The 17327-nt window shown below is 37.8% G+C and overlaps 1 protein-coding gene across 1 annotated transcript; it reads left to right on the plus strand.

Moving 5' to 3' along the window:
* The first annotated feature begins 781 nt into the window (after positions 1 to 781).
* On the plus strand, positions 782 to 16578 carry EIF3D (eukaryotic translation initiation factor 3 subunit D). Its single transcript, XM_026695693.2, has 15 exons — positions 782 to 892; positions 2528 to 2659; positions 3522 to 3567; positions 5421 to 5557; positions 5979 to 6064; positions 6501 to 6573; positions 6721 to 6833; positions 7491 to 7623; positions 8356 to 8503; positions 8713 to 8843; positions 11492 to 11577; positions 11714 to 11843; positions 12995 to 13137; positions 14450 to 14730; positions 16431 to 16578. The coding sequence occupies exons 2-15, from the start codon at positions 2537 to 2539 to the stop codon at positions 16442 to 16444; spliced, it is 1644 nt and encodes a 547-aa protein (XP_026551478.1). The 5' UTR covers positions 782 to 892; positions 2528 to 2536; the 3' UTR covers positions 16445 to 16578.
* Positions 16579 to 17327: the final 749 nt, after the last annotated feature.

Below are 17327 nucleotides of genomic sequence, written 5' to 3' on the forward strand. Positions count from 1 at the left end.
TTTGCATTGTTACATTTAGCATTGGAGAGATTCATATTCTAACCAGTAGGACTCTATAGTTACAATCCTTCCTAGACTGATGGGCAGCAACAATTGCTTCTCTAAGATCGTTTCAGATAAAATACATGGGTAAGAGGATGAGAACAGTTCTGGTTTAAGAATGTATTTATTTACATTTATTAATCTGGGCAAAATTAGATTTCTAATAGTAGAAAAACAATCCAGTTCCTGAAAGTTTTGCAAGATCATCTCATCCTCTTTCAGCAAATTTCCCAAGTGAAATATTACATGTTTGAATTTTCCAATGTTTTCTTTCAATGTTTTCCACTAGTCCTCTTCAAGTATCAAAAGTTCTGCAAAACAACCTTGATTGATGCTTCCATTTCTAGCGCCTTTTTCTGAACTAATTACCCTGAAAATTGCATACTTTTCTTTATATATCTATGTATACAAGTGCAGCTCTGTGAAAGTTTGACCATTAACGACAGCTTTAGCCTGATGAATTGATTTTTATATGTATATAAAAAGATATATACATCTTTTTAGATACATATTTGCAGATACTTTATCCCTAGATTGTTAAAGGCTTTCTTTTCAGCCCCCTCACCCCACAATCCTTTCTTCTATGTCATCTTCCACATTATCTCCATCCAGCGTAACCAAAATCAGGCATCCAGTCTAATTACACCGACTACGACGCTCTATCTGAGTTTTTAACAGTACTCTATCACCTTTTGCTAACGTCGCGGTACAATGACACAGCGCAAAAAAAAAAAAAAGCGCCGGAAGTTGAAACGAGTGACTAAGCAGGGTGCGACCAGCGGGCGAGCCTTTTTCGCTTCCAGCTGCTGGGCTGAATCCCTCGCCATCTGGGCCCATTTGGGTCGTACAGGTGAGAGACGAATCCTGGAGCTGAGTCCACGACCCTTCGCTCTGCGGAACACCGGCGTCTTTCTTCCTCGGCAGGTTTAGCTAGGATGCGGGGTGGGGCTAAGGACCCCTCCTGCTTTTCCGGTGATGAGGTCCCATGAAGCTTGAGAATAGGCCCCATTCAGCCCTTTCTGCATCCGTCGGTATTCACGCATCCCCTGCCCCGTTAATAGATCTCCATATTGAAAGTGTGTAAGTTTGGCCCTCGTTACCTGTTCCCCATTTTTGCCAATGTCATGATTAAGACTCGAAGTAGTAACTCAACGGTATAAGTACCTATGATGATACTGAGAAAGACCCTGGATGTGTCATTTTATCTCTTTTGTTTCCCCACATCCGTTAAGAATACAGCAACCTAGTCCGGTCGAATTTGCTGAGATGGCTTGATTATGGTGATCTCTTCCATGCTCATTTGAGTTCATAGTCTGAATAGGAAGTGGATCTTTTATCAATTGTCAGTAGTTATAAAAACAGCTGCTAAACTGAAGTTGTCGAAAATGTTTAATTTCAAGAGTATTTTTGAAATTGTCTCTATAGATTGAATAGTCAACTAGTGTCGTTGTCTGACATTAGTGGCATAACTTACTACCATGTTGGAGCAAAAATAATGTAAACCTCTCCCACCCAATACATAAAACACTAAACTTGCCACTGGTTCTTCTCAGATAAAACAGGAAAAGTTTGACACCTATCATTTTCCTCTCATGCAGTAGTGTTCCTTATTTCCTCTCAACTGCCTCTATTCCTTACAGCTGCAAAAAACCTAAAGAGTTGCTGACATATTTTACTAACATGTTTATTACCTGCTGCTGCGGTGACTTTTGCTAGATTTAAGAATTTAGGAATAAGATAGTATTTCAGTAGAAATTTATCAAAATGAGGTGTGAGAAACTTCTGTATTGAGAAAAAAATGACCTGTAAATTACATTCACTAAAAAAAGGAGATATCAAATCAATTTATGTGAAGATAGGGTATTTTATATAAACTACATAGCAGCATAACAAATTAAAAATACTGGAAATAGGTTAAGAGTCCAGAGAATATAATCTGATCCCAGATTCTGTAAAATGTATTAGCAGACCTATGCTGATGAATACATCTTGATTTGAATATGCACTATGCCCTTGTGTTATATGATGATACTACATTAAGTATTTTAGGTGTTGCAGTCGTTTACTAGGAATAGCAGGCATAGCGTATCATTTCCAAAGCTTGGACATGAAGTTAAATACGTTGCCTTGTGAACCTTTATACATATCAGAATAAAAAAAAAATCTCCAAATTATTTCATCATAATGATGGATATTTTTTTCCATTTGAGTTTTGAATACATTTTATTTTCTGTTGGGATTTAGCAGGTTTTGTGTCTATTCATTTTGAGTCTCATTATACTAAACCATCAACTAATTATTGCTCTACCAGAAATGTCAAACTGGCAGCCCGTGGGCCAGATGCGTCACACACAGGCCACACCCACCCCAGATCCACAAAGGCAAAAAAGGTCACAATACGACATGTGACACGATTCAGTTTGACACCCGTGCTCTATACTATCTATTGTTGTATTTTATCTCTTCCCATCATCTGTCTTGACAGTTCTAGAAGATGGCAAAATTTGTTACTCCTGTTGTCCAGGACAATCCGTCTGGTTGGGGACCATGTGCTGTACCTGAGCAATTCAAAGATATGCCCTATCAGCCCTTCAGCAAAGGAGACCGGCTTGGAAAGGTACTTTTATCTGAATAGAAGTTATCTGAACAGAAGTTCTTAATTAATTTTTAACTCATTGTCAGTTTGAGACTCTTTGTTAGCGGGTTTTTTTATACAAGGTACTACTTCTGACAGTTCATTTATTATTCAGGAATCTGTATCTTAATTCCTATTGCACAGTTCCCAGAACAAAGTCTGATTTGGAATCAAACTACATAGGAAATAAATTATAAAATATTATATTTTTTAAAGTTAGCTTTTCTTTCACTCTGGTTTTTCAGTACATCTCAACCTATGGTTATATCCAGTTACAGGGAATCTGAATGTTAGAATCAGTGATAGACTTTTTCCTAATAGTATTAATATCGCTAATGGTGAAATATCCTTGGACAGTAACATTCTGAAAAATACAGAATCATCATCTTTATACAAGATGATAGGATCTAGGTAAAACATCTGCTTCTTAATTATTTAGTGAATAATGGCAATGTCAGTGGTGGCACATATGTTTCTTAAAAAGGAAATACATTAGAAGGTATTGTTTCATTGATAACCTATTACAGCATCAATTCCTGATATGTTGAAACAAAGCATGGGGTACTTTAAGTGTAAGATGATGAATCACAGTAAGCAGTTCTATACAGTATATCTATACTACAACAATTAAGGGTGCAAAAATGAAAGTATACTGACAATATGGGGATACTATTATTGGCTGCATTCCCTAGTACGTACATTAGTTTTGTGCTGTCTTTAGAGAAAGAGATCTACAACTCAGAAATTCAACTGGATTGAGACATAATCTTAGAGAATCTGTTGAATTTTTTTCAATGATTGTTTCATATATTAGCATAAAGATACATATTTTTATTTTGCCTAGGTTGCAGACTGGACTGGAGCTACTTACCAAGATAAACGATACACAAGTGAGTGAAATAGCACGCTTGTCTAAGATAAAAAAACATTGTTTTAGGGCATCTGTAAATAAATAATGTATGGAAAGAGAAATACCAAATGAATAGGCATAAGATGAATTTTGTTTTCTTGGTTCAAGAATAAATTAAGCTGGGCATTGTTCTTGAAAAATAAATAGGTGATAAATGCTAGGAAGGAAGACAATGAGCAACATAGGATCATGCAGAACAAGTATTCCTATGATAACACTAGTCAATAATTAAAGCAGTGGAATTTAGACATAATGCATAACTGGGAAAGTCAGGCATTGAGGAAAAGTGAGAGAAAGGATAAAAATCTTCAAATTATGGATTTTAATAAGTTACTAAGGGTGAGTTTTAGGAAGAGCCAATCAATCTGTCCTGAGTCTGTAATCAACAAGCAAGAACCCATTCTGCGGGTTGGATGTCATGGGTGAATATCATGGGGGGAAACCTATGCTTGGCAAGATTGAAAAGGTAGAAAGTTAGGACAGTAAATGTTTGTCCCCAAGAATCAGACCCATTCTGGTGCTAATTAATACAGAATTGGTGTTGAGATTCTATTTGCTAAAAGACCCTTCTGGTTGATTTAGAGCAGATTATTATTACTTTTCCCCTGCTAAGACTTCCGGGAGATGGACATCATGGCTCTCTTTGTTCTATCATTCCAGAACAGCTAAGCATTTCTCCTCAAATGTGTATGACACAAATTCCTCATCTAATGAATAGATTCTGCTGAATCATGGCATTGGGGTGTACAAAACATTGATAGAAGCTATTGCTGTAGCTCTCTATTTTATTAACCACAATAAAAATAGAATTTATTTTGTACTTGTACACTTTAAAACAGACCAGCTTCAATTTATGATCAGCCATTAAATTTCTTTCACTTGTACTTTTGTTCTTAGTATACCGTGTTCTCCAACAATACGGCCTCCATCAATAGGAAGGCCCAGCATGATTTCTAGGCATGAGGTGAAATTAAGCCCTGCCCCCCAAATTTAGGCCTATTTAATCCATGAGTTTCCCCGCCATTTCTCACATCATTCGTTAAAACTACACGAAGTGAAGAGAAATGGGGGGGAAGGGGAAGGAGAAAACTTGCCTTTAGGAGTGCCCTGCAGGTAGCCTAGGCAAGAATACCCCAATCTATTACCGATAGAACATTGGCCAATAAAAGCTCCCCGAAGGCAGAGTCACCAGCCACTTCTATCAACCGTAGAAGCGGCCTTGTGGAGCTTCTATCGGCCAATAGAAATGGCTTCGTGGCGAGGGGAGTGTGCATGGGGCGCTCCTATCAGGAGCACTCCACGGGCAGCAACACCTCGCCCTGAAACAGCTGGTGACTCTGTCTTTGGGGAGCTTCCACTGGCCAATAGAAATGGCTTTGTAGCTAGGGGAGTGCGTGTGGGCGCTCACCCCAAGGCCGCTTCTACCAGCCGATAGATTTCCTCCCCCACGCACACCCCCACCTAGAGCACCCCATGCGCACTCACCTCTCCATGACACCGCTTCTGCCAGCCGATAGAAGTGGCTGGTGACTCTGCCTTCGGGGAGCTTCCATCGGCCGATAGAAGCAGCCTTGTGGAGAGCTGAGTGCGCTTGGGGTGCTCTAAGTTGGGGTGCATGTGGGAGAGGAAATTAAGTCACCCCCAAAAAGACATTCTAGCCATTTTTTCGGAGCTCAAAAAAAAAAAATAAGACCCGGCCTTATTTTATCAGAAACATGGTAGTTTCCCTTATGATTTTTCTCACATGGTGGTTATTCCTAGGATCATTTCAATCCTAGGTCTTCCAAATCCAAAACCTGAGCATAAAACTGATAGTGGTAATTATATTTCTAGATAAATACTCATCCCAGTTTGGAGGAGGAAGCCAATATGCTTACTTCCATGAGGAAGATGAAGCCAGTTTCCAGTTAGTGGACACAACACGAACCCAGAAAACTGCATATCAGAGGAATCGTATGAGATTTGCACAGGTAGGATATTCTCATTAAAGCTTTTACACTTGAACGACTGCTTAGTGCTTCTCTATCTCTCTCTGTCTCACACACACACACACGCTTCAAGATATATGCAGAAAATGTTATCTCTGCCTCCCAGCCTAGTAGATAATTCCATGCTGCAATTTGTGGGAAATGTTTCCTTTTCTCTAAGACAGAATTATCTTTTGAAACAAGTTTGAAACTCCCTAAGTGAGGAATGGGCAGCCTGTAGTCTCTAATATTTAAAATGCACATCCATTATACCTCCTAATGCTCAGTGACATTTCTCACTATATCTAATACTCTGCAGCGAAAATGGTGCGGGTATCATGCAAGCTTGTCCTTTTCCCTGGTTTCCAAGATACTCTAAAATGAATTGTTTGTTTTTCTTATTTACACAAATGCCTCCTTTCAGAGGAATCTTCGAAGAGACAAGGATCGAAGGAACATACTTCAATTCAACCTACAGACCCTGCCTAAAAGTGCCAAGCAGAAGGAGAGGTAATCTTCGTATGTCTGTGGAATAACAGTTTTGTTTCTATTTGTAACAGTAACAAGTCAGTTTTTCTGTGAAGCAAATGGTTCAGTAAATGAGTTGCTGGATTCCACTATGCTGGATTCTGAATCCATCCAGTTTCTGAATTGTTTTTGCATTTGACTATGAATCAAAAATACCATTTGTTTTGTTGTGTTTATTAAATTTGCATTTATACCTTCTCATATCCACCCTTGATTAATGTACTTTTCAAGTAATTATATTAAAGTTTGCAATCATAGAGGGAAGTATCTGTTTTTCACCAAATATATCTGGGATCAACTATACTCTTTAATTTAGTAGCCTAACTTCTTTATTGTAAATGAAGGTTTTGGAATAAGCAATTCCTTTATCAAAATCTTTTTGTTTGACAAAAATGTTATTGGTTTTCTGTTATTTTAGAGATAGACTACGTCTGCAAAAGAAATTTCAGAAGCAGTTTGGAGTGAGACAGAAATGGGACCAAAAATCTCAGGTATGACATTCTCTTTCGTAACAAATTTAGATTTTTTTTCAGGTTGCTATTCAGGTAAGGGTTAGGGCCTAAATTACTGCTCCTGCATTAAGCAATGATGAGTCATCTCTTCTTCTTTTTTTCCATCTCCCTATATTTAATCTGCAGAAGCCACGTGATTCCTCAGTGGAGGTTCGCAGTGACTGGGAGGTGAAGGAGGAGATGGATTTCCCCAGATTAATGAAAATGAGATATTTGGAGGTGTCAGAGCCTCAGGACATGTAAGACTTGGAATTAGCAACAATAAGTGAGCTTTTCAGGCTGGTGCTGTTCTCATTTCTCAGATAACAATTTCTCAAATTCCTAAGAGTTAAGAATCCCAGATACTTGAAGTACATTTTATTAGGAAAGGGTGACATATTTATTTTCTTTCTCCCTCCCTCTCTCTCTCTCGCCTTCTCTCTGCTTTGTCTTACAGTCCCCTTTTGTAATGTTCTTGGTTCTTGAATAAACAATAAATTAAGATTTAATGCCTGCATACTATTAATCAAAACCAGCAAACCAGAATATTATCTGAGGTATAAAATTATCTAAGGACAGCACTAGTTATTCAGACTGGCCCAAAGGCCCAATTCCATGATAAAAATTCCCATCATCTTCACATCTCTAAAATGGGGTTTTGCTGCATGAAGATTGAAACTAAACTGATTTGGCAAAAATGGTAGAGAATAATTAATTCCAGATTTGTTGGCCATAGTTCCCGTGGTCATGCTGTTGGAAGTGAGAATTATGTTATGTCACACCTAAAGGGTTAGAGAAGGGTGTCATGGAAGTGGGATGATAATTTATGTTTATTCCTTGGATTGGTTGCACTGAAATTACACAGTACTTACTATTCTGTGATACTTTGGGAGACTTTCATATTCTTCAATTTGCAGAGAATGCTGTGGGGCTTTAGAATATTATGACAAAGGTTTTGACCGCATCACCACAAGAAATGAAAGAAATCTTCGTAGCATTAAGCGCATCTTCCATACTGTGACTACCACTGATGATCCAGTCATACGCAAGGTGTAATATCTATTTATTTAGTTTATATTATTAAATAGAAGACTTGTAATAGTACTTTGCTTGAAAAAATATATAGATTTTTTTTACCTTTGATAGGACAAGAAACTTATATTATACTGGGCAAGGCTAAATAAAATACTAAGGCTATAATTATATAAGATTTTGTGTTTTTAGGCAAAAGCCATAGTAATTATATATTTGAATATAGTACTGTATAATCCCCTGTCAGAAACTCCATAAAGCCCATTTTCAAAAACTGGTAAAAGATTTACAATTGACCTAATTATTAGTGTTGCAGATTTTTTTTTATCTTTACTGGATTTGGGGATAATGACTTGTTATACTGATAATAGATGGAAGAATGTATAATTTCTGTGAATGTCAGAAAGATGGTGTGCTACATAACAAACTAAAAAGTTGATTTGGCAGATGATTAGTTTACTTTCTTATTTCTGTCCTTTCCCAGCCAAAATTCTTAAATGTGAAAGTTATAAATATTAGAGTAATATTGAATGTCATACAGGTGGATTGAGGAAAATCAAATGGCACAGTTGTTTCGCATTTATTTTAGAAAAATATTCTAAAACCACCTGTCTTTTTTTGATCCCCTAAATTTGAATTTCTGGAAATGAAGGTATAGACCATTAGAAGTAGATGGGAATTCAGCTCATTTTTCTTAATCTGGGTACTACATTCCTATTCTTACCCATTGTGCCTTTTCTCTGCATATAGCTGGCCAAAACTCAAGGGAATGTATTTGCTACAGATGCTATTTTAGCTACCCTCATGTCTTGCACTCGTTCAGTATATTCCTGGGATATCATAGTCCAAAGAGTTGGATCCAAGCTGTTCTTTGACAAAAGGGACAACTCTGATTTTGGTGAGTCTTTTCATGTATGTTTTGCAGAAAACAAGGTAATAGTGGTGTCCCTGTAATTCCTTTATATCAAAGGGGTTAACGGTGTTCCAGAAAAAAAATCAAGATTTTCTAGTTTTTATGATTTGCTATGTTAGTATAAAGTAGTTTTTGTTGTATAGGATTGAGATATTAAACTTGCTGATGATGGTTGTGTTTGACTGTATTCTCAGATCTTCTTACAGTGAGTGAAACTGCTAACGAGCCACCCCAAGATGAGGGCAATTCTTTCAATTCACCTCGTAACCTTGCAATGGAAGCCACCTATATCAACCACAACTTCTCTCAGCAATGCTTAAGAATGGTAAGAATAAAATATTTAATTTGCCATTGATTTTTTAATTTTTAATTAGATGTCACTGGGTTCAGTTTGAATCCAGATAAATCTGTGAACAAATACCTACCATTCTGACATTCCTTGGACTTATAACTCTTTTTAAGAGCATTCTAATAATTTCATTGAGCTTGTACAACTACCAAATCTATTGTCTTCTTATTCTTCAATTTCCTTCAAACCTAGTGAATATAGTTGGTTTGGGGTTTGATCCATGATCTGCTTGCATCACAAGTCTAAAATACATGATGTTAGTGATTGGGGACAAACCCCCAAAAACAGAATGTGCAGCAGCAGTCAAGCCAGGCAGCCAAATGAGAGAGGAAGGGCCCTAGAGTTTACACACACTGATGACAAACACTGTTTTTGTAGTTTAAATAGTTGTTTAATCCAATTAGAGTTTAAACATTGTCAATCAGTCCATATGTCATTCACAAATATATCCATTCAGTAACTTAGTCCATTTACTAGTCAGTTCTATATCCTTATCTGCTTGTAAAGATATCTTCTCCTCTGATACCTTTCCTTTTGAAGACAACGCTGAGTATTCACAGGATATCAGCACATCAATGAAATAGTCCTTTCGTTCAGGTATTCAAACAGTTGTAGCAAACAGTAGCAAACAAACAGTAGCAAGCAGACAAAACAAGCAGAGAGAGGTTACGTTTCTCTTACTGCCTTTTATTGCCGTTTGTAACCGCACCCTTAATTAGTTAATTACAAGCAGTTTGGTGCTTAAAGCTACAAGTTACAAACACCCAAACCTTGGTTTTATATATTTATTCACCCAAACTTAGTTGGTGTATCAATGTTATACCCAACACATGAATTTCTGCTTGCTGATCATAATCACAAAAGGACAGCAAGTCCTTTTAATGCAACATAAAGTAACTAGTTCTTCTAGTCCATAGTACGCTCTTAGTTTTCCTAAGCAATAATTTGAAGATAACTTACCTTTCACACTTTTTGAGTATCCAGTTTTCAAATGCATGTATTGTCTGGATACACAATTGCTTTAACTATTCCGACTAGTGTTGTCATAGAAATATAGTTGCATTTATAAATTCCATGATCTCATCAAAAGTAGTTATTACTTTCCTGACTAAAATTAATATTCCTTTGTCTTCTTAATTTTGAACATTAACCTGGAACTTTCACTATCCATTCACTATGCACAAGCTGTTCAGTGTCTACTTTAGCTAATAAATTAGTACTGTCTGGGTAACTCATTGTGTTAAGTGTTTCAGTCTTATCTTTTAATTCCAGCTATACTTTTTGCAGTCTTGCAACTTTTGTAGTATATCTGCTGAATATGTTAAATGCAGGGATAATGTGCATAGGGGTGGGATTCAACCGGTGTTACTACCGGTTTGGTGACTACGTTTTGCATGTGCGTGTAAAACAACCTTAGGTTGTGCTGCCCGGACAGCTGAAAAGCGCTGTGTGCAGGTGCACAGGTGTTTGGAAAGCCTCTTTTTACCTGCTTTTTCAACCTCAGCTGTGCCACGCAAAGCAGCTGAGGTTGAAAAAGCAGGAAATAAAGGACAGGTAAGAGCCCAGGCAGGCGGGTGGGCCAAACAGCAGCAAACACAGATGTCTGCTGCTCTTCAGAGCTACCGGTTCTATAGAGCTGGGCAGAACCAGTAGTTCCCAGCTTATTGCTCTAAAGGTTATTGGCTATAATGACTATTCAGGTAGTCCTCAACTTAGGACCACAATTGAGCCCAAAATTTATGTTGCTAAGTGAGACATTTACTAAGTGAGTTTGCCCCATTTTACAACATTTGCCTCATTTGTTAAGTGAGTCACTACAGTTAAATTAGCAGTGTGGTTGTTTAGTGAATCTGGCTTCCCCACTGACTTCTGGTCAGAAGGTCGCAAAAAGTGATCACATGGCCCCAAGACATGGCAACCATCATAAATATGAGTCAGTTGTCAAGCATCTGAATATTGATCATATGATCATGGGCAGAATTATTATTTCTGTTTTTATAAGCTCTTCATATTTTTTCTTAGAGGCATTAATATTTACTCTGAGCAATACCAGAGAAATAGTAGTCCTTCCTTTATTACCACAATTAGGGCTGGAACTTAACATGGTTAAATAATGTCATCCATTAAGTGAGTTATGCCCAATTTTACAATCTTTTGCCACAGTTGTTAAGTGAGTGGTCATTAAGTGAATCATACAGTCATTAAGCAAATCTGGTTTCATTAACTTTGCTTTTCGGATGCCCCCTGGAGATCATGTGACCCCAGGATGCTGTGATTGACTAGTTGGCAAGTGCCTAGATTTTGATCACGTGATTGTAGAGATGCTGTGACTGTCACAGGTGTGAGCATCAATTCTCACTTTTCATTACTGTTGTTATTTCAAATAGTCATTAAACGGTTGGTCATAAGTCAGGGACTATTCATGTTCTTGTGTGGATTTCAACATGTAATGAAATCCACACTGTGACACCCCAAAGCTATTATGCTGTTTGTGGAAAGATTGATAAAGAAGCAGTAGCTAAAATGTTATGATTCCAAAATGGAATTCCTTATGAAGCAAACATGACTGTCTTGATCATATATTTATTACTCTTGGTCACATTTCTGCATGTCATTTTTTATAGGGGAAAGAAAAATTCACATTTCCCAATCCAAACCCATTTGTGGAAGATGATATGGATAAGAATGAGGTTGCTTCTGTTGCATATCGGTACGTTGTTGCTTCTAGGTCATTGATGGGATTTGATGATGTAAATACTATACATATTACAGTTTTCATTGAAACTCATCATTTGAATAAACAACTATTATGCCACTGAAATCAGCAAAACTGTCCTTGATTGTAGGTATCGAAGGTGGAAGCTGGGAGATGACATTGATTTGATAGTACGTTGTGAGCACGATGGAGTGATGATTGGAGCCAATGGAGAAGTATCATTCATCAACATTAAAACACTGAATGAATGGGATTCAAGGGTAAGAAAAAATAATAATGGCTCAGCATGTTGGCTGAGATACTGATGAAAACAAAAAGAGATTAATATATATATATATATTCATGTATATACTCTGGTTATATGATTATACTGATTATATGAGAAGAGCATTACATAGTTATTTTGTATGGACAGTAATTAATCTTTTGACTATGATTATTTAACTACTGTGAACATTTTCCATTTCATTTTTGTCTTCATCTTGATTATGTAACCACCACTGTTTGAATATCTGCCTGCCATACTGTGCCTTTCTCTTGTCGTGCCAACCAGGTTCAATAAGCATCATTTGTTGAGCCATAAATATTGAATCAACCAATTTGCATATTCACATTTTATGCAAAGCATAGTTTGAATGCTAAATGAAAAACAAAAGAATGATAGTTCAGCATGCTACCTTCTTTCTCTGCTGTCAACCATGCCGAAATACATGGGTTTAGATCACTTTGACACTAACAGACGCACGTTAGTTCCAAAACCCTTCTTTCTTTATTTCAAAGGCTGAATTTTAGTCATTTACAGCTCGTAATGAGTCTCAAACAGTTTGTAAATAGTTCCATGGAAGTTTGCCAAAGTCCTTCAGGATAAGTCTGATAAGCATGCACCTATATCTTCCTTGAAATGCTGCCAACAACTAAATTTCCAATTAGCCAAACAGAGCACAAATTCAACAAAGCTTCAGGTTTCAAACTGACCAGTACAAATAAAGTTGCTTCCTGCAAAGGTTCATGTCCCTTTGCTCCTCCTTTATATCTTATGGGAGGGCCAATCACCTTCAAGCCTAACTCCCAAGTCGCCCCTTTTGTCTTAACTGTTCTTGCCTTCTGGCAGCTCTGCGCACGCATGCACTGGGAATAGGCTTCCCTTGTTCCTTTGCCTCACTGCTGTGAGATTCTGGAGGCTCCAGAGCCAGCACATAACTCCCAGATGGCCCTGGCCCCATCTCTGTGTCCAATGCAGGACCCTTGTCCGAGTCCTTCCCAGACTCATGTTCCTCCCCACTGTCCAACTCTGCTGCCGTCTCCGCAGGCTGCCAGCGGACCACAACAGTCACATGTAGAGCCTGTGTGTAAATTACTATAATATGGTATGGTGTAATTGAAAATCTGATATGCTTGTGTATTTTTCTAGCATTGTAATGGAGTAGATTGGCGTCAGAAACTGGATTCCCAGCGAGGAGCTGTGATTGCCACTGAACTGAAAAATAATAGTTACAAACTTGCTCGTTGGACTACTTGTGCATTGCTGGCTGGATCAGAATATCTTAAATTGGGGTAAGATAAAAAAAATTTTTTAAAGGGAGTATACAAGGGGGAAACTAAGTCTTCAGGCAAACACTTAAAATTGCAGCAACCTCTCTAAGAACAGTTTTCCGAAAAGTTCAAATTTATAAATTCTAAGTCTTTCAGTGCTTTTGACCACAGCATCCTTTTGGACTGTGAGGGAGGATCAGGAGTTGGAAGCACAATGATGATGATCCTGCTCTGACATGAGAGGATTGTTGGAATAAGTTGTAACACCCCCACCCCAATATTTGATTATGGAATCCAGGTTCAGACCTGAAACTGCTGAGATGGGTCATCCGTTGGTTTGGGGTGAGGTATCATCAATATATAAAAATTCAGTTCAAATCTTCATCTCAGGCTAATTGAAGATGATGTAGAACTCTTGGTCCAATGCCTGGAGGCTGTTAGGGTAAAATCTGGCTCGTACACCTTGATTCAGAGACCAGCTGATTCTAGGATTCTTATACTCTTCTGGAAAGAGTAGTCTCAGCCAGTTTGGATTAGTGATTAAGGCACCATGCTAGAAAGCTGGAGTCTGAGTTTTCTCCTGCCTTAGCCATGAAAGCCAGCTGGATAACTTTGTCTAGTCACACTCTCAGTCCAATCCATCTCACAGGGGAAAACGTTGTGGGGAAAATAGGAAGAGAAAGATGTGTTGGATATGTTCACTGCCTTGAGTTATTTGCAAAAAAAAATTATTAAGGTGATACAAATAAATAATCTAGGGTCGTCCTGGCCTTATGGGTCCTTCTTAAAAAGCAGATGGAGATCATAGTCAAGAAGGCTTTTGCACAAGTGTATCAGCTATAGACTTACAGGAACAGGACACAGCAAAGTTGTATCATTAGTTGTTTACTGAACAACTAATTAACTGAAGAACTGAGTAATTCAGTTATTACTAATCTGAGAATATTTTGTGCTATATTTACAGAAGAAATGCTACTGATACAGTGATACTATAGTGATGAATTAAGGACTGATTGGGTTTTAGACATGGCTACCAGTTAATACTCTGCTAATAGCCATACCGAATTTCTGAAAAGCCACTTCTTACATACCATATATCTGCAGAGTACTAATTTTCCTAAAGGTACATATCTCTCAATATATGTTGAAGATAAAAGAATTGAGACAGAAATAATACATTATCTAAGTTGTGAAACTTATTTGTGAAACAGGTGAGTCTGGAACGTCATAATTTGCTGAGTCAAATAATCATTAACCTTGAAGTCCATCTTTTTCTAGTACTTTGGACTACATCATTGCACTTTTTAACTTTTGTCTCTTCAACCTTGCTTAGATACGTCTCCCGTTACCATGTGAAAGATTCTTCACGTCATGTGATTCTTGGCACACAGCAGTTCAAACCTAATGAATTTGCAAGCCAAATTAATTTAATCATGGAGAACGCCTGGGGCATTCTGCGCTGTGTCATTGACATCTGCATGAAACTGGATGAGGGCAAGTACCTTATCCTGAAGGATCCCAACAAGCAAGTTATCCGAATTTATAGCCTGCCTGATGGCACCTTCAGCTCTGACGAAGAGGAAGATGAGGAGGAGGAGGAAGAGGAAGAGGAAGGTAATAATTTCAGAAGACTGCTAGATAAATCACTACTCTTAAACTTTCTTTCACAACCAGAACTTAACCCATCTGACTAGAATAGCCTTCAGTGATGTAGAAGTTACAGCTTTCAACTGGTATTTGCTGCCCTCACCTTCTGTGTCTCAACCAGAATTAAAATTAGAAGGCCAAAAGAAGCAAAATGCATCCTAATTTTGCGACAGGATATACTAGAATACATTCAACCAGGTTATGGTAATCATATTGTAGAGCCTCAGGCCTTCTTGGGCACATAGTACACACAAACCCTTCAAAAAAAATTGTTTAAAATAATATTTTTACCATTTTTTTAAAATGTTGGGCTAGATGAAAACTTAGATAAAAAGAAATACATTTTAAAGAGTAAGTGTAAAGAATGAAAAGTGGGTAGCTCATCCAAAAGGGAGAATGAACCTCAGAGGAAAAATAGCTTTGAAAGAAATTAGGCACAACTTGAGCAGATTCAGAATAAAAACTCTTACTATATTCTGAGTAGTCATCTTGCAGAGAGCTCTCAGTATATTGGGGTTCTTTCCCATCCTGGATTAATTCATCCCACAGTTTGGAAGGGGCTAAATTACTTTATTTTCCACATCTAGCTGCTGCTTTTGGTTGTTTCAGAGAATAAAAGTCTCAATCCTTCCTTGTTGCTTAATATCAAAGGGATAGGAGTTGTGTTTTCTTGAAGATTTAGCAAGCAAGCTAGCTAGCTAGTCCGCATTTTGGTACTATTAAATGCAAAGTTTTAGGTTACATACAAAATACAAAGACCTTAAATAAAATGGTAACAAAAAATTTCTCTTAAAAAAACCCCAAAAAAGTACAAATACAAATTTTCATATTATCAAAGCATATTAATATGTTTTCATCATTGGAAACTTGTCTTGCTAGAGGTGCCTGTTTGAGATACATCCAATTGAGGTTATAGTTTATAAAAGTCTTATTTCAAAAGAAGTTGTTTGAGAGGCTACTTTCCATCATTCTACCAGCATCTTTTACATGATAAAATTATTCATAGCATGCTGTATCAGTATATTGGGTTATATATTTTGCCGAATTTACTCCATAGTTTAAAAAGGGTTAAATTAAGCTATTATCCAAAGTGGAACAGCATCCTGTGATTTTCAAATAGTGTGTGGGAAATAAATAATTAAGTGGATCTAGATAGATGTTCAGAATGGTATCTAGTTTCCTTAGTCAAGAATTTAAAAGAATGCATATGGCACTGAATATTGTTAAGAAGCACCCAGCCTGGCAGGTAGGAGGGGTAAGTGCAGCATTAGTCTAGGATCACTGCGCAACTGTAAAAGGGCCAGAACCAGAACTGGCCCTCCCTGAACTCCTTGGAGCCTTATCTAATCAAGTAGTTAGCTTGAACTACTTCTACTAGTACCTGTGGGTCTGGTTGTTCGTACCTGACAATATTAATCTTTTTTTAAAAAAAATCAGTTCTATAGGTCTTTTCTGATTTCAGCTGTATATAAACAGTTGGGGAAATTTCAGAAGTTTTTGCTAAAAACATTGCTGCCATTTGATTGTCAAATGATTGACGAAGGTTTCTACTGCACATAAAGAAATTAATACTGAGGAATATATGCAAACTGCAAAACTTAAGGATTTTGTGTGTGTGGCTTGGGATAGAAAGACATTTTCCATTCTGATCTGTCTTTTTGTTGCAGAAGAAGAGAGCTGAACTTTACAACCAGGCAGTAGGGTCAACAGCATCTTGAAGGTCATTCAACTTTTTATTCTTCAAAGATGGATCAGAGCTGAATCTGCACCTTGTTTGGCTAGACCTTAAGAAATAAATATCATAATCTTGATAAATGTGTCCTTTGTCTTATTGTTACATTGAAGTACCGTGTTTCCCCCAAAATAAGACCTATCCAGAAAATAAGCTTTAGCCTGATTTTTAAGTGTGTACCTAATATAAGCCCTACCCCCAAAATAAGCTCTAGTGAAGATTGTCATCCGACCAGGGCAGGGGTAGGGAAACTTGGCTCTTTTATCACTTATGGTCTTCAACTCCCAGAATTACTAAGTGAGGCATAAAAGGTTCCCCATCCCTGGCCTACTGGTTTTTCAGTTGTGGGGGAAATCAATTTTTGACTTGAATGGGACTGTTTAATATACAAATGTAGGACATATAAAGAATGTGTCCCCCACAACTGAAAAGCCAGTAGGCCAGGGATGGGGAACCTTTTATGCCTCACTCAGGAATTTTGGGAGTTTAAGTCCATAAGTGATAAAAGAGCCAAGTTTCCCTACCCCTGGCCCAGGGGGGTGGGCATGGCCAGCACAGGAGGGCATAGGGGCTAACAGTGTCTGGCAGCAGCAGCAGCATCCTGCACAGCACAGCACAGGTGAGTTGATTAAGCTGTCCAAGCAGTAGGCAGAGGCAGGCAATCCAGATTGTGCCACGCAGGCTGCAGGAAAGCCAAGAATCTGGGCCAGAGCAGGCAGGTTTTTTTCAGTTTCACAAAGTCTAAGGATTCCAATCGGCAATAAATGTAGACATGTCTTTGATCATTTTAAGTATTTCGCCATCTCAGCAAGTTCCATCATTTTTACCAACC

This window comes from Pseudonaja textilis, chromosome 5, assembly GCF_049901715.1.
Source record: "Pseudonaja textilis isolate UNSWEBS1 chromosome 5, rPseTex1.2, whole genome shotgun sequence".
In the NCBI taxonomy this organism is placed as follows: Eukaryota; Metazoa; Chordata; class Lepidosauria; order Squamata; family Elapidae; genus Pseudonaja; species Pseudonaja textilis.